The following is a 22359-nucleotide window of genomic DNA, read 5'->3' as shown; positions in this document are numbered from 1 at the left end:
TGAGATGCTCATTACAACGTACACTTCCAGCCAAGTCTGCACGTCAACTGGTTGCGCTTTATGGTTGTTCAAGATCCCTATGACATTAGAAATGAACAGCACACGTTAGCTGCGAGCAATCTCTCCGACAGGCGAGGATGAAATCGTGGCGAAAGTAGATGCGATGATGATGATTATGATGATGATGATAATAATAATAATAATGATGAATATGATGATGAGCCACTGTGAGCCCCCCTCGCCACCCACCTCCCGAAAAAAGTGTATTTCAATGTTTCATGCATTAAGGAAAGGGGAAGTAACCATCACAATCTCGGCGGACATCTTGATGGTGAATGCGAAAAGAGGCAAAAACAAATTTCACGGGGACACCTAATTCTTTATGTGCTATGCGATAGCATTCGAACTTGTTGATGCCTTCAACGGAAGTGACGTCAGTTTCGGTCTGGTGACACCACCTCCCTCTAGCCAATGGGAATGCTCCAGTCTGTTGTCATCCATCCTTCCAGCCAATGAGAATATTTCAGCCTGGTTACGCTGTTTTCGTCCAACCCATGGGCGAATTTTTTGACCGTTTACGCATTCTGGCCATATGAGGGTTCTAATGCTACCGCATTAAAAGACGCCGTATAGTAATGCTGAGACTCAGTTTGCATGTCGGGCAAGAGATGCCCAGACTCCCAGCCTTCTTTTATTCCTCTCTCTTCCTCCTATACATATGCTGAGCAAGGTGTGCTAATTGGTTAGTTATATGCGATGCTCGTGAATTCATGTATGCGCCTTGTTCTAGTGGAGTGCTCCGAAGACCTGGTGAGCTGCCGCAACGGATACCGCTGTGCCAGCACCGACCAGCTGTGCGACGGTAAGGACGACTGCGGAGACGGGACCGACGAGGAAGAATGCCCCGCCTCGGCCAACGGCACCACAAGCGCATCCCCGCCGGCTGTGTACGTATACACTGAGGACTGCGTACTTGTATCGAGAAAGCTGCCTTCAGATGTTACGTACTACGTCCTTCTATGAAAGCAAAGAAGGCGACAACCGTTGCAAAAATTTTTATACAGTCTACAGACTGTCCATTGATGTTTGTATAAAAGGTCTGCACACTTTCTATTGACAAATCCTATAGAAACTCTATAGATAATACAAATCTCATAGACATCCCTTTCAATAGACTTTTTTCTACAGAAAATCTATAGATTGCGAATAAACGAAAGAAAATATCTATAGGGAGGCAATAGAGCCTATAAAAAGTTTATAGAAACTCTATAGACCATTTTTCTAAGAGAACGATGGGGTCGCACACAAACCGAGTGCCAACTGCCAAGAGACGTTGGCAGGTTCTCTCCATTATCTTTTCCCTAAATTTTAAGTTTTCCGAGCTTTGAACCCGACTTGTCCTTGAAGATGATTTTGTACCATACCATGTTATAAGCAACCTGATCCTCTAATATTGAATTTTGGCCGTTAAATTATCTGTATCAAACTTCTCTTTGACACAATGCATTGCTCTATATGTAGACCACTCTAAAATGCAATTATACGGCAGTTAGACTCGAGACTGCGGAAAGTATAACTGCGCTATAAGGTACAAAATAGCACAGTGCCATCACCGCCCCGATCTCAGTGCTAGCCTTTTTATTAGAGAAAATATCAGTTCATGTCAAACGGAAGACTACTTGTTTTCAGGGACGTTTTCTTAATGAAGAGAGGCCGACAACATAGCAATAAAAGAGTGCTAAGCCGCCAGTGCCACCAGGCAGGACGCGCAAGGTCCTGTTAGCCAATTGAGCGTGTCTTGCCTGTGCAAGAATACAGTTTAACCTCACTGCAACGAAGTTCGCGCGAAGGGGCCCCACGATATCTTCGCTACAGCCGTTCTTTCGTTATAGCCATAAGTAGCCTTGGTTGCAAATCTCGCAAAATGGGCTTACCTACCTACCATCATGTAAACCTAAGACAACATAGGTTACGTTTTAGTCTGGTGTCGATGTGGGCTGGTGCCGTTGTAGCCGGCGTGCTGCTGAATCATGCGGAGAAGCCAACCAAAACGGGCCCTGGCAATGGAATCGCCGGCGCCCGCCCGCTTTTAGCACGGACCGTATCAGCTTTAGCATCAATAAAATTGGCTAGACATTAAGAACAAGTCTCTTCCTGTTGTCTACGAGCGTATTTAAATAAAAAAAATTGTTTTGGGAGGGAAAGGAGATGGCGCATTATGTCTCACATATCGGCGGACACCTGAACCACGCCGTAAGGGAAGGGATAAAGGAGGGAGTGAAAGAAGGAAGGAAGAAAGAGGTGCCGTAGTGGAGGGCTCCGGAATAATTTCGAGCACCTGGGAATCTTTAACGTGCACTGACATCGTACAGCACCGTATTTAATATTAATCGTTTTTTGGGGAAGTAAATGGCGTAATATCTGTCTCATATACCGTTGGACACCTGAACCGCGCCGTAAGGTAAGGAATAAAGGAGGGAGTGAAAGAAGAAAGGAAAAAAGAGGTACCGTAGTGGACGGCTCCGGAATATTTTCGACCCGACCACCTGGGGATCTTTAACGTGCATTGACATCGCACAGCACACGCCTTAGCATTTTGCCTCTATAAAAGCACAGCCGCCGCGGTCGAGTGCCTTTTTATGGAGGCAAAACGCTAAGGCGCCCGTGTACTGTGCGATTTCAGTGCACGTTAAAGATCCCCAGGTGGTCTAAATTATTCCGGCGTACACCGTATTTCTCCAGAACACGTTTTCCAGGCTCTGAAGCCCATGTCGTCCACGGAAGGATAGCTGACGAAGCTGACATTTATGTTCCGGTGGTTAACCCATTTTCGGTCGCGTCGGGAGTGCTCACGGTGTAAGGCTTCTTTGGAGGAATAGCGTTGTATACAACAGGAATTGACATTTTCAGAACGAAGCTGATACGGGCCTCGCTAAAAATAAGCGAGAGGGACGAATCCATCGCGAGTGCCAATTTTGGGTGGCTTCTCCGCGTGACGCCTGAGCTTCGCTGCGAAATATTATTGTCTTGTGATGGAGAATGGAAACGCCAGATTGAATGCTTGAGGAGCAGAGCGCTTTTACTCTGCTTTTACTTCGTGAAAACGAAATTTAATTTCGTAAAAACTAGATTTCGAACCCAAGAAATAATATGGTAGTTTCGAAGGGGAATAGCCATTCCTTCATTATAATCATTATTTGGCTATAAGTCTTCGTTATAGAGAGATTTGACTCTATATGGCCTCATAATAAGTGAAGCAAACCTTCCTTAGAATTTTTGCTAATAATTTTTGGTTGTGCAAACAATGCGGAAAATTGTTGAGACACATAGTTTCATTGTTTAACAAAAGTTTCAAGCGCAAAATAAACAGAAAGGAGGAGGGACTTGATGACAAGTAAAGAAATGTCAGGAACAACAAAAGGCAGAAACGAAAAGCTGCAAAGTGAGCATAAATACTAATCAAGTAGTTTCATGTCAATTTTTTTAATTTGCAGTCTACAAATACCGTTTTTAAAAATACCAAACGTTATGCACCGCGTTCATTGCAAATGATATACCGTGGAATATAAGTGTTCGTATATATGTGTTCTTTTGTGTTTTATGGCACTTAGGCAACTGAGGCCATCATGCGACAAGCACAAGGTCTAGGAAAACTTTTTTGCTGAATTTTGTAAAAATGTGAAAAATCATTCGTGGTGTAGACGGCCTCAAACCTTAGTACTGCTTAGTGAGCAGAAAGGCAAATTTTAGAAATAGCTACTTGTAAAAGCTTTAAAGAGGGTTGGGCAACCTCAGCAGCTATCCTTGGCTGGGCAAGGATCTCGAGACTCCCAACGAACCAAATAAAGACCTTAGCCTTCTTCTCGGGGTGAGAAAAGGGCTGAGGTGTATTAAAATTCAAACAGACCAGTGGGTAAAAAATATAGAGTTTATCGAGAAATCCCGTTTCTCTAAAAAAGCTAAAAATGCACGACATATCAACAATTGAATTTGCTCCTAAAACCGCTGTAGGATGAAAAGGTATGTATTCGATATAAAATTGCTGTAAGGTATGGTGACTATTAGTTTGTGCCCCTGTTTGCCTCTTCATAACCTCCTGCAGCCTTACCCTCTTGTTACGTGTCGCCACGTTTACTACTTGGCCCAGACGCCCGTGTGCTGTGCGATGTCAGTGCACGTTACAGAACACCAGGCGGTCGAAAATTTTCCGGAGCCCTCCATTACGCTACCTCTTTCTCCTTTCACTTCTTCCTTTTGTCCCTCCCTCCCTTCACGGCGCGATGAAGGTGTCCACCGGTAGTGCGACATTTAATGTGTCTTTCCTTTCCTCACATCCACTTACACTTTTATCTTGTATGATAGAGTTGCGGGCAGTGCGTGTAGTGATATGTGTGGCTCGTTACGCGCCATGGTTGCTGGTGTGTAATAACGTGCCTGTCGACGCCTCGTCTTCGGGCAAGCTGCGGCAGTGCCCCGACAGACACCGACAGGATCGTGGGCGGCACCGAGGCCTCTCTGGACCGGTGGCCCTGGATCGCCCAACTGCGCATGCCCAGGGAGGAACCCAACGGATACAAGTGCACCGCCACGTTGATCGCACCCAGGTGGCTTGTCACCGCTGCACATTGCTTCAGAGAGTGAGCGAAACATTATTTTACTTATTTTTTGTGATCTTCGTCTTAGCGGTTATAAAGGTACCTTTCACCGTTGTACAGATTTGTATTGCGGCAAAACCGACCTCGCGACACATTGGAGTTTCTGGCAAGTGACTCCATCTTGTGGTCATTTCGAAAACACCGTGAGAATATCGTTTGTCACGGCTGTCCAGATGTCAGGTTTAGCTGCTGAACAAGAAGTCGGGTGCTCGAATGCAGCCACGGCGGATGCAATTCGATGGAAACAAAATGCAAAGACGCCAGTGTGTCCTGCGCGATGCCGGTGTACACGCAATGTAGAAAACCCAGTGGCCGAAATTAATCCAAGCACTGTCACTGCAGAGCTGCTTCTGTATGCATCTTCTTAGCCCTCCATCGTTTTTCTGGTGGCATGGTTAAGATATCCACCAGGAATGAGGCTATTAGAGCGCCTTTTATTTCCTGACGAAACATTTTCGCTCGCATCTGTAAGAAGGCAAGCTTTGCTGTAATACAAACGTGTACTGCGGCAAAGTAGAGCTCATGGCGAATAGGTACTTCTAGAAAGTGGCTCCATCATGCGGCTTTTAAAGAAACAGTTTGCGTACGTTTATTTGCGTGTTGGTTGCCAGACTGAGATTTTCCGCGCCTTCTTCAAAGCGACATACTATCAGATTTCAGCAAAATATGCGGTTGAGACAAAGCTGCGAGAGCAGGCATGAGCTGTATACCGATCCGAGATCTTGCCTATATTTCAAAGCACACTCCGCAAGTGTTTGCGAATACGCATTGCATTACGAAAAAGGAAATCAGCCAAGAAAAAAAAGATCAGGGATGCCGGCAAGAATTCGCTGATGTCATAGCAAGACATCTTCCTGGGTATTAGAAATAACCACCTTCGTTTGGTTTATTGGTTTATTGGGGTTTAACGTCCCAAATCTACTGAGGCTATAAGGGACGCCGTAAACAACCAGAATTTACCTTTGACACGTAAAAATTTATTAATTTCAGCTAAATGTGTTTCGCAAGCTCTCACGGCAAAAAAAAAGGGACGTCGGGACAGGAATTAGCATATTTTGTAAGACCATAGTTTCTCGCACGTGCCATTTTTGCTGCTCTCTCATTCATGGGTACGCCTCCATACTGCTCGCACATGTGCGGAGGTTCAGCATAGCAGATCAGTAGTCACTGTTGTCATCATCATCATCATTACTCGACTTACGTCGACGGCAAGAGAAATGCTTCCGCCACTGATCTCTATAGTTCTCCCGTTCCTCTGTCAGCCGCAGCTGCCCTATATTAGCAAGCAATAAAGAAAAAAAGCCCTCTATAGGCAAGATTTCCGCCTCATTTTACCACCCGACTCTTTGCCTCGTAAGTTTTTGTTTCCTTTGTGTCTACTCAATTACCCCAACGACCGTTAATTACTCTGCACATCACATGCCTCGCACATGTCCATTTCCTTCAAGACTTTCACTTACGTGTGATTAACTGGATTATATTTTCATTCGCTTCCTTTAACGCCGTACTTCGTAAGGACAAACGCATTCCAATATTACCTTTTTCCTCGAACTGTAACTGATTGGAACTACGTCCCTGATAACTGTCATCTATCTCTGATTATGACTGAGAAACATTTTAAAGTCCAGAGACAAATGGCCAAAACATGCTTGCCTTTAATTATTTATGTGCACGTATTTCACGCCTGTCTGTGCTTAATTCGCGAACTTTTTTGTTTGCTGTTTTTGTAGTATTTTATGCGTGTACTTCTCAAACTCGCGCTTTTTCATCAACGTTACATAGTACCGCGGTAGCTTTTCTATAGTATACATTGTACCCCTACGCTATTCCATTTTCTGTACAATGATTTGTGTGTGTGTGTGTGTGTGTGTGTGTGTGTGTGTGTGTGTGTGTGTGTGTGTGTGTGTGTGTGTGTGTGTGTGTGTGTGTGTGTGTGTGTGTGTGTGTGTGTGTGTGTGTGTGTGTGTGTGTGTGTGTGTGTGTGTGTGTGTGTGTGTGTGTGTGTGTGTGTGTGTGTGTGTGTGTGTGTGTGTGTGTGTGTGTGTGTGTGTGTGTGTGCGTGTGTGTGTGTGTGTTTTACGCGTACTGTAAAACTTCTCTTTTCCTGTTCATGTATGCCGCTCCTGCTTGGGTTTCGACCTGTAGTATTTCGTAAATTAGTAATAATACCTGGCACTTTTTTTCCACTCCGTTAATCACACCATTTTACTTTCAATAGTTCGCCGCATTTTATTAATCTAAGAATTTTTCATAAACTCATAAATGAAAAAGAAAGTTAAGAAAGCTCAACTGTGTTGTAGTACGAATTCAAACACTGTTTTCGATGTCATTCTTTTGACGTGGTGCGATCGGTGAAGATCGTTCTCATGCACAGTTCTTCCCGCAGCTCACTGAAGCCGGACAAGTGGGTGGTGAACCTGAGAAGGCACGGCATCATCCTGCAGGAGGACGAGACCGTGGTTCGCTATGCACACCGCATCATCATTCATCCGGGTTACAACGGTTTCAAGCCGTGGAACGTAAGCTTCATCAATGGCTGAGCATCTTACTGCATAAAGCGAATGCTTTGTCTTGCGTGTCTTTTTTCTTCGCAACGAAAGCGTATGCCGTAACCTAAAAAAAAGGTATCTAAGCGTGGCTATTTTAGTGCGCTAGCACTTATGGTGGCCATTCCTCGCATTTAGCCGTTGTGTGCTTTTCTTTGTCTGAAGCTTGTTTTGTGGCAGGTGAGCAGCCTGCCAACCATGTCAAACGGCAGCTCAATTAAACGTGAGAGACTGCTCGGGAAGGGCAACCTGAATCGCAACCCAGCCCAAGCAACCAAAGTCCCACCGATGGCAGCACCTGTTATAGAAGGGCAGTGGCACATCGCTTGACCTCTGCACAACTGCACCAGAAGGGCTAGGAAGACTCACAGGGATCTATGAATGGGCAGAATGCCCAATTCCGCTTTTACGGACACTTACCCATTAACGCTATCTGAACAACTTCCATCCGGGAACACTGGATCCGAACACCGGAACCGGAGTGAGACCCGAATTGCTAGCGCACCTAATTCACATTTAGCCTAACTACGCAAATCGACCAAACAATTTTTTTTTATGAGCAAAAACTCGTGAGCAAAAATTATCAGCGCTTCAACTACTGCTCAATCTAGTTAGAGAGCCAAAGCTGTAGTGTATCGGGTAAGTAGACGCGGCTTGGCCTCTAACGTTGAGTGCGTTCCGCGCACTGGATAGGCAACGCGCCAACCCTGGCAGGTGGCGGTTAAATTAATGGTTGATCGCGAGAGGTTGGTCACACAATGAACGCTGAGGTTTAGTGGCTTAGCTCGGCTATGCCAGGATATACGTAGCGAAAGCTAACGCATAGCATGGTTAGCCCTGGCAAATCTTGATTGCAAGTCCGGGTTAGTCTGGTTGTCTAGCTATGTTGTTTCCACGTTAAAGACGACACAACTGTGGTTGCGGTGCACGCGAGCTCTCCTTTTCAATCCTCCGACATGTTATCAGGCATGCGACACAGCTAGCGAAGCGAGCGGAGGCGAGCGCAACAACGAGGAACTCGGTGTGACGTCATACCAAACGTCGGCGGCGGCGAGCCGCGCGGTGTGACGTCATGCCAGATGGCGCGGCAAGCGCGCAAAGCACAGTAACTCTCTCACATATCTCGGTGGACACCCGAACCGCGCCGTAAAGGAAGGGATAAAGGAGGGAGGGAAAGAGGCAAGAGGAAACTGAAAATTGAAAGTTGGATTTTGAGGAAAGGCGCAGCGCTGCGCAGCGGCGGAACACCTGTGGCTCGGTGCTACTAGTGGCGCATGCGCAGTTGTGACTAGGAAGCGAGAGAGAGAAATGCGCCGTGTGTCGTCACTGCTCCTCGCGCATGCGCAGCACTGCTCTCCAGGAATCACACGAAACTGCTCAACCTGCGACCAGTAAAGCTTTCGCTTTAAAAACTCTCGCACTTATCTGCTAGTCCAATAATAATAATAATAATAATAATAATAATAATAATAATAATAATAATCAGCAGCAGCCTGCTACACTCACTGCAGGGCAAAAGCCTCTCCCATGTCTCTCCAATTAACCCTGTCCTTTGCCAGCTGCGCCCCCCGCATACCTGCAAACTTCCTATTCTCATCCGTCCACCTAACCTTCTGCCTGTCCCTGCTACGCTTGCCTTCTCTTAGAATCCGCTCCGTTATTCTTAAGGACCAGCGGTTATCTTTCCTTCACATAACATGCCCAGCCCAAGCTCATTCCTAACTCTTGATTTCGACTAGGATTTCCTCAACCCGCGTTTGTTCCCTCTCCCACTCAGCCCACTTTCAGTCTCCTAACGCTACACCTGTCATTTTTCTTTCCATGGCTCGCTTCGTTGTCCTTAACTTGAGCTGAACCCTTTTCGTCAGCCCCCACATTTCTGCTCTGCCCCGCAGGTGAGTACAGGTAAGATACAGCTGTTGTATATTTTTCTCTTGAGGCATATTGGTAAACTGCCATTCATAATCTGAGAGAAACTGCCATGTGGACTCCACCCCATTCTTATTCTTTTAGTTACTTCCCTCTCATGGTCCAGATCGGCTGTCTCTACCTGCCCCAAGTAGACTAAACTGTTGATCATTACTTTGGTTTTCTGCATGTAAATTTTTAGACCCACCGTCCTGCTCTGCGTGTCTAAATTAATCATTGATCATGCCTTTCAGTTCATCTCCAGAGTGACTCAGCAAGGCAATGTCATCAGCGAATCGCAGATTATTTCGGTATCCCCCCCCAAAAAAATTATCCAAATTGATAGGGTGTGGGCTCTCACGAGAATGCGCCCTTTTGTATAGTTTACCCAGCTGCTTCTGGCCCATAAATAGACGAAGTGTTTTCATAGATTGCCATGCATGGGGGTTGCTTGCCACGCTTAATTATCTGATATTTCTTCGTCAGTGATAATAAAGATAAAGGGACGAAATAATGAACTGGGAAAAGTGTTGTTGCGTATTGTGCCACTTTGGACATAATGTAGCCCTATGGGGCTATTATACACTTTAAACGCTTATACGCCGATATGGGATTTAAAAATGAGTAAGCTGTCATCTAGCGCACACCCTTTTTATAAAACGGCTAGAGGACAGCTTACTCACTTTTTGCTCCTTTCTGTTGAGAGTTTAGAAGTGCAGCGCGTGAAAAGTACAAAGCGTAACATCAGCGCTGCGGTGTTATACAATGTATATAACAACGCGAAACAACAGGAACAAGATGAACACTATAAGCAAATTGTAAAAAGTGCTAGCAGAGTTCTACAGCGGTTAAAAAATCAGCTTGGAGGGAGGGGACAAGTAAAACCGGATGTGATTACTTTCGCGCTGCAATTAAACGCGTACCAAAAGATAGACTTCCATACTTCTTCATCTCCGTATTGATAGCGAAACCGCCCCGCTATATTTGAAACCACCCTAGCGAGCGGTGTTGCGTCTAATAAGTAGACTCGAAAGACCTAGTCCACTAGAACACAGGTGGCACATTCCCATTCGCCACCTGGTGAACACCGGCATCATTTAACTGCACTTCTCGCTAAACTCTGGATGAAAATTCGGCCTTAATATCCCGCCATTTTGTTAAGATTAGCAGGTGGTTGCGCTGCCTATGAACTTGATAGGCAGTCGTTGGCAGTACTCCATGTTTCCAACAGCCGTGGGCACTCCACCAAATGTCGTAGGTGGCGGGACAATCAGCTAGCCTTCAAGTTTTTCATCCATCGGAGTGCCGAATTTTGATACGACGTGTCCTATATACGGTCAATTTAGCAAATGCTCTGACCAAAGGTTTCTTGGTGAACACAGCACGGGCAGAGGTGATGACGTGATCCCTCAGAGATGACGCCATTAGACATTCACGGGACACTTAAATGGTGACTGACGGCCTTTATCGCGAAAACACTATATACTTAGCAGAGTCAAACTCAACCAAGAATCTTGCGTGAAACTTCGGAGTAACTCGGGTAAACTCGGGTTTGTCCGGAGGAGCGTCGCGCAAGCTGCAGCCAATGGGAGAGGGCTCGGGTAAGTTCGGAAGCGCAAGCTACCGCCGAGTGGAGAGGGGGTGTGAAGATGAAGAGCGAGAACCGCGACTGCGTGCGCATTCAGATGACAGAAAGAAGAGGCGAATAATGAGTACATGCTTTCGCACGCCTGCTCGATTTAACTATGTTAAAACCATACCACTTTTTTTTCTGTCCAAACACACACAACTATACTACGGCGAATCCGTAAATGGCCTGACAGATACCACGATTCAGCTGTACTGGCTAAGTGAGCGCGCCTTTGTCGATCTGCACTGCAGCACACGACGCCGTGGCTTTGGCGCAAGGAACACGACATCGCCCTGGTCGAGCTGAACGCCCCTGTCCAGGAGTCGGAGTCGGTGCAGCCGGTGTGTCTACCTGTTGACGCCGACTATTGGCCGCCCAAGGGGACGCTGTGCCGCGTCGCAGGATGGGGGGTCACCTTGGACCGTAAGTAGAGTGCAATGCGAAGGGATGCTCGAGAGCAGACTTTAGAAGCGAAAGCGTTGACAGGGAGGCCCGCCGTTCTCCACCGTTCACATTGACTTCACGGAAGCCCAGAAAGTTATCGCCGGTGTGCGGGTTTAGTGGCCGGTCTACTTTCAGGAGAGGCGTTTGTAGGCGTTTCTTGGCAGATCACGTGCAACCGTATTAAGCCGTAATGATGTCAGCATTATTATAGGACCTCTAGAAGCGCTTATTAGTATTTATAGTCAATAACTCTTTACCGGTACATATGATTTATTTTGTTTTTCTTACACTATTAATTTCTGGACAATGAACTGGTCGATCACTTCGACAACAGCGGTAGTGCGGCGCTCCTTTCTTGGGGTATAGAACCATATTTGCGGAGAAATGGTTAATATGTTCGCTGGAAAAAGAAACTCTGCTCAAGAAAGGCGCATTAAAAAAGAAATTGTGCGGCCCATTAAAAGAAAGACAGCGAACGCAGGAAGTAGGAACGGCACTTCTCAGACGTTTCTCTGCACAGTGGAATTTTGACAGTTTTCTCTGCATTGCAGAAAAGTAGTGAGCTGGAGTTCACCGCCCACTTCTCGGGTACTCGTAGACGAGAGCAAATGTAAGGAATACATCTTCCAGAACATGCGCCTGGTCTACGGGGCCACTACCTTGTTTCACTCTTTCTGACCAGCCCTTCTAATATTTGAAAGTTAATTCTGTTTCTCTTGCCAAAAAGAGCGCTCGTGCCAAACGTCTCTCATTCGGGTTGCTAGTAACGGTAAAACTCGAACGTGATCGGCTGTCGCGTTATTACTTTCGCAGGAAAAATGCGTCACCGTTATCGTGTGAAAGGGTAGTCAAGCGGGATCTCTAAGCTAAGGAACTGTTAAATGGAACGCTCGACCGTTTCGAATTTGTGTTTCTGCCGTACCATCGATAGAAATATGACGAGTGCCTGACTCGAGTTTAAGAAAACTATTACATTCTCACGTTTTAAAGAAGGAATGAAAATACCAGAGCCTAGGACTTTTTCAGAGGCCCTTCAGCGTCTGGAAGCCTTGGAACACTCTTCGCGGACGGCAGAATTTGTCGCCATTATTTGTCGTCTGTTTCTACGTGCACTCTAAAAAACGAATACGCTTATATGGGAGTTAAATGGGTGTAAGCTCTCCTCTAGCGCACTCCCTTATCGTTAGAGTACAGATTACTCCCTTTTCACTCCTTTCTGTTTAGAGTGTGCACGTCTGTCACGCGCTGTGACGGTGAAAAAGCAGGCCCTGGCGAAGGGTGCTAATCACAAAAAGATGGCTTATGGTTTATGGGTGTTTCATGTGCTAAAGTGACTCAGGCTATAAAGGGCGCCGTAGTGGAGGGTTCCGGAAATTTCAACCACCAGGGGTTCTGTAACGTGCACTGACGTTGCACAGCAGACGGGCCTCTAAAATTTCGCCTCCATCGAAATTCGACCGCCGCGGCTGGGATCGAACCCGCGTCTTTCGGGTCAGCACCCGAGCGCTATAACCACTGAGTCACCGCTGTAGCAATCGCAAAAAAGAAACCAAAACATGGGTCGATTTTGCGTCCACGTGCGGCATTTATAAATGTTCTTCAAAAAGCGCCTGTCAACGTGATTTTAATAAGGTTGAAAACCACGCACCAATAGGTATTTTATTTACGCCAACAGAACAAAGTTATTGTGAAGCAAGGGGGATGAACGTGCTAGAAAATGTGTTTCGGGGCAATCGCTCCGGCACCAATGCTATCAAATTAAAGCGGCGGCTTGTGAATCAAGAAAATGATTGTCCTAGCTTTGTACACTACTTATAGCTTGTCTTTATACTCGTATGAAACTTAAATCTACAGTGAAGCTCCGAATACATACATGACCGCGGCCGATTATTCCCCCGCGGAAAATAATAGTATCTCTTTAAAGCATTTCTTTTTCGCTAAAGTAAAAGACAACGGCAAGATTAAATTACAAGCACAAAAGTTTTAAAATCCTAATTGCCAACCTCGTATCGGGGTGGACCGGAGGAATGTAGATTTAGTTTGCTGCTGTGATTGGTTAGCACAGCTATACGGTGGGTCGTGGTCTGCTGTCGCCAACTTGTGTTCTTATAAATTACAGCCTAATGTATAGGACAATTTTTGCACATTTGTCGTAATCTGTTTCGGCTACCGTACTCTACCTCACTGATTCGCATATTTAACTTACGTTGCCGGGCTAGTTGGTTATGCGTTTTTGAAAGACATGGAGCTACAAGTACACGCAAATAAAGACGAGGAGACGAGAGACAGAGCTAGTCGATTTTGCGTTTTTGAAAAAGACATGGCGCTACAAGTACGCCCGCATTAAGACGAGGAGACGAGGGACAGGGCAAGTTGGTTTTGTGTTTTTGAAAAAGGCATGGCGCTACAAGTACGCGCGCATTAAGACGAGGAGACGAGGGACAGGGCTAGTTGGTTTTGTGTTTTTGAAAAACACATGGCGCTACAAGTTCACGCACATAAAGACGAGGAGACGAGGGTCAGGGCTAGTTGGTTTTGTGTTTTTGAAAAAGACATGACGCTACAAGTACGCGCAAATAAAGACGAGGAGACGAGAGACAGAGCTAGCTGACTTTGCGTTTTTGAAAAAGGCATGGCGCTACAAGTACGCGCGCATTAAGACGAGGAGACGAGGGACAGGGCTAGTTGGTTTTGTGTTTTTGAAAAAGACATGGCGCTACAAGTACACGCAAATAAAGACGAGGAGACGAGAGACAGAGCTAGTTGATTTTGCGTTTTTGAAAAAGGCATGGCGCTACAAGTACGCGCGCATTAAGACGAGGAGACGAGAGACAGAGCTAGTTGAATTTGCGTTATTGAAAAAGGCATGGCGCTACAAGTACGCGCGCATTAAGACGAGGGACCGGGCTAGTTGCTTTTGTGTTTTTGAAAAAGACATGGCGCTACAAGTACACGCAAATAAAGACGAGGAGACGAGAGACAGAGCTAGTTGATTTTGCGTTTTTGAAAAAGGCATGACGCTACAAGTACGCGCGCATTAAGACGAGGAGACGAGAGACAGAGCTAGTTGATTTTGCGTTATTGAAAAAGGCATGGCGCTACAAGTACGCGCGCATTAAGACGAGGAGACGAGGGACAGGGCTAGTTGCTTTTGTGTTTTTGAAAAAGACATGACGCTACAAGTACACGCACATAAAGAAGAGGTCAGGGCTAGTTGGTTTTGCGTTTTTGAAAAAGTCATGACGCTACAAGTACGCGCGCATTAAGACGAGAAGACGAGGGTCAGGGCTAGTTGGTTTTGTGTTTTTGAAAAAGACATGGCGCTACAAGTACACGCACATAAAGACCAGGAGGCGAGGGACAGGGCTAGTTGGTTTTGCGTTTTTGAAAAAGACATGGCGCTACAAGTACACGCAAATAAAGTCGAGGAGGCGAGGGACTGGGCTAGTTGGTTTTGCGTTTTTGAAAAAGACATGGCGCTACAAGTACACGAACATGACGAGGAGACGAGGGACAGGGCTAGTTGGTTTTGCATTTTTGAAAAAAGACATGGCGCTACAAGTACACGCACATAAAGACGAGGAGATGAGGGTCAGGGCCAGTTGGTTTTGCGTTTTTGAAAAAGACAGTGCGCCTGTCCTTCGTCTCCTCGCCTGTTCTTCGTCTATACTTGTGTTTTTGTGCGCGTACTTGTGGCGCCTTGTCTTTTTTAAAAAAGCATCTGCTCTCTGCGCTTTACAGTCAGAATACTCTGTAACGTGGTTTGAACACGATACGCAGGGACCCAGAGCCGCCATTTTCTCCGCGAGGTGGCGCTGCCAGTCGTGGACCGCAAGCAGTGCCAGACTTGGTTCACGGACCGCGAGATCGGGCAGATGCAGCTCTGCGCCGGCTACGAGCGCGGAGCCAGGGACGCCTGTTCAGTAAGACATTCGCCACTATTGCCGTGTGTTGAAGGCAGGATTTTTCGGCAGCGTCATCATCGGCAGGCCACAGTGCAGTCAGGGCGAATGTGAAGGTGCTAACTTTAGGCTTAACCTATCGAGACGGTTGAGATGGGCCTCAGTCATTGCTATCCAGGTAAACATCTACCAATGTGCGGAAAAGCCGAGCTTTTTAATACTTCTGTCGAGTGCAGTTTTCTGGCTGTAATGCGCACAATGAGACTGCGGTCTGAACATGTGCCGCTAGTACAGCCGAACCTCGCTATGACGAAACTCTTTATAACAATACTATGTATATAATGAAGGGGTAGCCATTCCTCTGACCAGCTGCTACATAAGGCCATGTACTTGATATTTTGTTATTACGAATCAACATTGTCCCACGGTGAGATAACGTGCCTCCATAGAACCCCACTAGACATTTCGCTCTGAGCAACTCAATGTAATGGTGCCTAACACTTAGTACCGATTCAATGTCTTTGGTGCCGAACACTTCAGTACCGATTCAATGTGGCAAACTGCAATTCTCCCGTTCTCCAACATCCTCACTGCACATGGCCCACGCAAACACGATGTGCTTCTCTGGCTATATGTGAAGTATAGTCTCCGTTTTCGCAGCATAGTCGCGGGGTTAAACACGTTTGGCAGTGTGCTTGGTGTTCCTGAAGGTATCGAGGTCCTACTGGTTGCACAGGGTCAAGCGGCGGAAAATGGAAGTGTAAAATAAATCCCGTTAACTAATAGGCATACTTCATCAAAGCCTTAGGTCTGGCATTTTTCGCATGGCATTTCTGTCCTGCAGAGAAGTGGTATGGCCCTCGCGCTAACAAGCGGTGCGACGAAGCTAACTCAAACATGCACTGTCGAAGAAACCGCACTCGCGAGTCCCCTTTTACAGCGGCCCTATCTGCTTGAATACCTAGAAAACAGGGCTGAATAATCTTAACAGGCCTTTGCCTGTCCTCTGCGACATTACTGCTCCAAACCTCGTTGCGTGGCTCTGAACCCCATCTATGCTGCGGAGGACATAGGCGTGCGTTTGCAAGGCTAATTGATTGGTGTACGTATATTCGTCCACCTGGTGGGCGCTCGTCGCACGTGTTGAAAACTTTTATAGTGCGTATTGATGGCACACTAAACACCGGCTATGTTGCCGTCGTTATACACAGTGGAAGGTGCGGCCGCTGGCATGCAACAATTGCAACCAAGGTTGTGTGCCGTTACAACGAAGCAACGGCTATAACGAAAACCGCGGGGCCCATTCGACTACATTATAACGAAGTTCAGCTGTGCATCCGTGACATAATCCTACCGACATAATGCACCATTGTCTCAAAAGACACAACGGGTTTCCTGTGACCGAATAGAGGTTGCTGTCGCGACACAAGACATGTTAAGTGCATAGAAGGGCAAAAGAAGGGCAATCAAGTCTAGCAGCGTTCGGGCACTGAAACCCCATATTACGGCCACGTTATCCGTCGCTTTGTTGCCACAACCTTTAACAACTAAAAGGAAACCTCATCCTCAGCACTTCGACTTCGGGACCATCAAACAGATGCGCGTTCGAAATGATCCGGAGGCTCGCTCGCTAGCCTTCACATTTCTGAGTAATCAGCCTGAACTTAAGTGTACAGTTGAACCTGGTTACAACAAAGTTGAAGGGGCCCGATTGTTACTTCGTTAAAAAGCTGGAGTATCGTTATAGTTCGTGTTGACCGAGCTTAAAAGGGGAATCTTCATTCCTTCGTTATAAACCGTTTCGTTATAACGAGGTTCGACTATGTTGTGCACGCAACGCATGTGTACTGCATGTTCTACCGTGGGTCGCGTCTCACAGCTGCAGCCACCGAAACCCCCCTCTACACTGCACGCACCTCCGCCCTAGCGTTCAATGCTGCCTTATTCTGACTTCTATTCGACACAGTTTCGACGCGTCGCCATAGCAACCGCAGGTTCCTTAATTACTCTGAATTGAATATTCCAGCGTTAAATATCTTTATTCTATTGACGTATTCTGCTTTCAGTGACGGCGGGGGACCAAGCGCGCGTAGTGGCATCTCAAGAGTCATTAAAGTGCGCAACAAACTCCATTTTACTGCGCAGACCAAACTTGCAATCTAGGGGCCACAAATTTTGAGCCGTGCATGGGGCTATGCCGGAAGGGCAGAGTGCTTATGATCTGCAGTCAGGAGTTGGCACGCATTCACGTGATTTCGACAGCTTTCCGTGCAGATGCGGTATGTAGTGCCATACGCAGGCTTTCGCCTATATTTGATACATGCGTTCACAGGCGATCGCCTTACACAAGGTCATCATTTTAAATTCAATCACCACATATACAGGAGCACATGTCACGGTACTGCAAAATGCCTAAGAGTGTTAGAGCCGCAGTGCCCAGCAGATTGGAGCAGAGAACCTTATAACTCCCGAACTGCATCAAAACATGCTGTGATGTACTTTCAACGATGGTAACAGGGCTGCTTACAGGCTATTGCCTGCAAGAAAGGGCATTTTCTTCGTGGCCTGTTGGTGCGCCTATAGCATTGAGAAAAGCAGTCATCTGTCTGCATATCAGCGAATTTACGCACTTCGTAATGGAAAATAAAGGTATTATTGTTGTTATAACTGTTATATTACTTCGGAAACATTCTAGGGTTTGCTACAGCGGCTTTGACCGCACCAATGTTTGCCAAACCAACTCGGGCTTGCGCACTGTTACTTGTCCTTTACCTCAGGGTGACAGTGGCGGCCCCCTCGTGACGAGGAACGGAAGCCAGTGGATATTGGTGGGCATCGTTTCCACCGGCGTCGGATGCGCCAAGCCACGCCAGCCCGGCATCTACACAGCCGTCGCTCCCTACCTGACCTGGATCAACGAGCAGGCTGGACTGTGACTGCGCCGATAACAAGGCTGACTGAACACGCGCTGTGCTGCAAAGGCTCCGAAGAGGTCCTTTTGCGGAAGGACATGGTGCAGCCATGCATCTTAGCTTGGGGAACGGCCACATTCTATACTACACGACAACTTTTCTGGCAATGGAGCGGAAGCTACGGAGCAGATATGCACCCTCTGTGGCTACGTAGCAGAAAATAGTCCCCGCTTGCAGTAATTAGTTTTCTTTTAAAACATAGTATATTTCATACATTTGTTATTTGAGGCCTATTTTTAACACACCTGCCAACTTTCAACGTTCAGAGCTAAGAAAATAAGTTTTTTTTTTATTATGACAAGCAATTTGCTAGGCAGACCTAGTTACAAGAAGCTTCCATAGAGGGCGCCAACTGCACCAGTGATTGAGAGAAGTTACCGCTGAGAGAGCAGCACGACACTCGGACAGGCACACCTTCGTGGCTTTCCCGGAAGTTGGGAGAGCAGAGTTATGTGTGAAGATAAGGAGTTTGTCTTTAAGTTTCTCCTCAAGGATGGCATAGGTTGTCTGCTTGATATGGGCGGTAGGAGAATGCCTTTTTTTTACCCCTTCAAGTTGTGTGGAAATGGTTAGGGAAGGCCGAGTAGGTGGTGGAGGGAGAACTGATCTGGGGCAGATGGGACGAGCACTGATCCCATCGTATGTTGTGCATAGCTTCCCTGCTCTTGAGGACATGGTTTGGATCTGAGCCTTGAGAGGAGGGCCCTGGGGCATGGTGCAGACGATCAATTACGTGTAGGTCTCGTTGGAGGAGAAGGAGGGATAGTGGCCTTACTCCAGCCTCTGCAAGTGTGGGGACCCTCTCTTCACTGGATACCATCACATTTGGGCATCCCGGGGAATGAAGAACTGTACACCTTAGCAAAGGCAGCCCATAAGGAAGAACCCCCCCCCCCCCCCCCACATCACCTTACGTATCTCCCTGTGACTACTCCCGCCACATCATACGAAGAACCCTCACCAAATACCATCCAGACACTAGAATTTCCACTGGCATTCCATTTAAGCTGCTCCCGAAACATGGTCTCACCAGACATGAACGCTCACTTCTTTTGTGACTAAGGATCGGCTGCTGCTGGACGGAGTTCAGTAGGTACTCCAGAGGCCTCGCCGCTTCTCCTAACTGCTCATCCTGTGGTTACACAGAAACGATTAGACACCAGCTTATGGCCTGCCCCACTTACGACACAGAGAATCGCGCTCTTTAATACATACCGCAACCTGGGACTCCCTGCCGAAACAGAAACCCAAATACTGTACTCCCAACAAACAGCGACTTCAGGCCCTTCAAAGCCTTCCGGCCTTCACCCTTGCCCCAAGTGCTTCTAGCCAATGCCCAACCCTCTCTCCCAATCTTATTCCCAATCCCTTGTCCCGGGAGCTGTGCAGTATCCCCTATAGGGCAGCAAATAACGCACCTGTAACCCCAACCAAGCATACCTTCGTGCTGACGAACTCTTTGGCTCAGTGACACAGTTACGGCTGTTCCGCCCCTGTAGCCTTCCTTTCATTGCCAAGCAAAACTGTCGCCAACGCCTGAAACGACTGAGCGACGAACGAGATTGTCGAGGGGCAACGTTCCAACATGACGTGCTGAGATAGGGAATTCACCGATAAGAGTGTAGTGGCCACTGCTGCGTGACTGAGCGTTAAGCTTCCCCAAGCCTGCTGATACGCGTATACTCCACATGCACGCTTGTTACCTAGACAGCAATTCCCTAGCGTGACTAACCTTCAGAAAAAGTAGCCGACACATTTTTACTGGCTTCTTTATCTTCATTTTGTGATCCTCTGAAAATCCTGCCCGTAGACAAAAACACCTTATTTAGTAGATTGTGGCTCGGTCGTTTTAGCCTACGTCAGTCATAGCAGCGTGTGTTTCAGCTTCACTGAATCACTCTGTGATAATGCTTCCTAAACGCAAAGTTTATGCGACATTGTGCAGTTTTTTTCTTCATGTTTCCTTTCCAGGTAATCAAATCTCTCATAGCGTTCTGTGATTGGGTTACGTAATGCACATGTCAAAATAGAAAAAAGAACTCGGTTTCCAAGCTCGGTTTTTTAGTGAATTGGTTTCATCGGATTGTTGCATACACATTGGAGTTTCGCCTCTTTACTGCGTGGGCTTTAAACACGTACGCCCATCCTCATAGGTACGCAGTCCTCCTGTATCTCTCTTCCATAATTTACCGCCTTCAACGCTTCAGTGGTCAATTTCTCCCCTTCAGTGTAAGTCCGCCAAAGTCAGCTTTATATCCCAATAATGTAGCTCGTGTTATATCGAAAGATGGATTCAAACCTGAAGCGCCAGCTAAGCATGACGTCGTAAAGCTTGATATCATTATATGAGGCATGACGCTATTAATCCTCGGCGGCCGATTCGCTCCCATGGCCCAAGCGGGTGGAAAAAGGGGTACGCTTCAATGCTTAAGAGATACCGTCAGTGGAAAAATATTTTTTTTAATAAAACCTTGTCATTTGGGAAATAATGAGTTGTTTCTTCCCATTCCTAAGTTCAGAGGAATGACTTCATTTTATAAACACTAGGAAGAACAGTACCGTTTCTTTGAACCCATGTTGTCGAGAGCTCATCCGTATAGCTTTCTAGTGCTGCACGAATGCTGGATGGTCCGCTACACCTCTGTTCACAAACTTGTGGACGGATTCCTGCTTTGAAAAAAAAAAACTGAAATGGAAGTTTTTCGTGGCTACAGCAGCGCCGGGACATTAATCCGTCCACAAACTCAAGGTACGATTCGTGCTTAAAAAAACTGCAGTGGAAGCTTTTCGTGCCTACTGCAGCGACGGGACATTAAGCCAGAGCAGAGGAGCTTTGAGCACAAAACACACAGGTTTCATGACTCCTCAGAAAGCATACGCCAGCCTGTTTGGGCCACGCTAGGCCCAACATGAGCCAAGCAGGGTGTTTTAAAATGCGTAGACTTTGGACCACCAGTTTCCTTTCCTTTTCAACGAACAGTGTTGAGTGTACGCAGTTGAATGAGTAGAGTTGTTCGCAGTAGATTCTGATCATTCGGCTCGGAGCACTATTGGCCTGATATGGCGCACCATCATTTCGGCAACAGGCTCTCCACGGCGGTTCAGTTGCTACCGCGTCCTTCCGGCGGGCCAAAAGTTCGAGGGCTTAATCCCGGGATGCCGCAGCCGTGTTTCGACGCAGAGCAAGTGTAAATGATGGCCGTGTTCTGAGCGGTGCCAGTGTATGCGAATTAACCCCAGGTGTTGGAAATTAATACGAGCTCTCCAGTGCTGTGTTCCTCAACGCGCAGCTTCGGAACAATGAATCCAATATACCAGAGCTACCAAAAGCCCACAGTTTCCTGCCTGTTCTCTGTTACTTACACCGCTGCTGCACTACTACTACCACTACTACTGTTACTACTATAGTCCACTGCGAGGCCCACGCTGTCCATACTCGCGAAAAAGTTCCTTGTACCGCCATCGCTCTGAAAGAGGAAGAGAAATAAACATCTGCTTCCTCTCGCTCTCTGTCCTGTGATGATGAGCATTAAATTGCTCTCCGGTCAAATTGATATCTCGGCCGGGCAGTCGCCTCCCAGCTATGGGCTTCCTGTACACACGCGACAAACCTGCGGCTGCGCACGCGCCAACGGACAGATAGACGTCCGTCGCACACCCACTCCGCTTCCCTCGCTCTATTCTCCGGACAAAAAAAAGCAAACACACCCGTGGGGCGCTGTCGGTGGTCGCGTGGCGGCCGCCGCCGCCTCCAGCACGCGCCGCCACTCCCGGAAAGCGTTTAACGCCCTTCGCCAACGGCGGCAGAGGCACGAGCTTGGTCCGAGCGCCGACGAGGGGGACAACGGCGTCCGCCGCCGCAGAGCGGCAGGACGGTCGGCACGCGACCGACCGCCGACGCTCGCGTGGCCGCCGCCAGGCGGCACGCCGGCGCTGCTGACGCCGATTGTCACAGACTGGATGCGCCTAGCCGCGTGCCTCGCTGGCTGGCAAGGGAGGGGGTCTCGCTTCGGGCCTTATGCCATGCCTTGTTTTCATTTTTTTTTCACCGCCTGGTTGATGACGACAGGAGACGACGAGGACTCGATGTCTACAGTACCGTGCAGTAGGCTCTGAAGTTAAGAATCACGGCTGGCCTTGAAGGAGTTAAGCGCCACCGCGGTCTGGGGAGCCAGCAGAGCTCACTGAATTCAAAGACTGTATAAGGAGGAGGAAAATGCGATTAACTTGAACCTGAACGTAGTCGCTTGGCTGAGCTCAAGGTATTCAAGTCGCTCTTACAGAGAGTACTTCTCCCCCTTC

The 22359-nt window shown here is 47.4% G+C and overlaps 1 protein-coding gene across 2 annotated transcripts in view; it reads left to right on the top strand.

The window, feature by feature from the left end:
* Positions 1-21561, top strand: part of LOC144109914 (serine protease 33-like) — a 29426-nt gene extending 7865 nt beyond the window's left edge. The window contains exons 4-9 of one of the 2 annotated variants that reach the window (XM_077642681.1): positions 791-947; positions 4470-4637; positions 7042-7174; positions 10991-11162; positions 14964-15106; positions 17863-21561. In XM_077642681.1, coding sequence (XP_077498807.1) covers positions 791-947; positions 4470-4637; positions 7042-7174; positions 10991-11162; positions 14964-15106; positions 17863-18021 — 932 coding nt within the window. In that variant the 3' untranslated portion in view covers positions 18022-21561. Of the gene's footprint in view, positions 1-790; positions 948-4460; positions 4638-7041; positions 7175-10990; positions 11163-14963; positions 15107-17862 lie in introns of both variants that reach the window. The other variant, XM_077642680.1, reaches the window with a different exon arrangement.
* Positions 21562-22359: the final 798 nt, after the last annotated feature.

The sequence above is a fragment of the Amblyomma americanum genome, chromosome 11, assembly GCF_052857255.1.
Source record: "Amblyomma americanum isolate KBUSLIRL-KWMA chromosome 11, ASM5285725v1, whole genome shotgun sequence".
NCBI lineage: Eukaryota > Metazoa > Arthropoda > Arachnida > Ixodida > Ixodidae > Amblyomma > Amblyomma americanum.
This window is presented reverse-complemented; position numbering and strand designations above follow the sequence as displayed.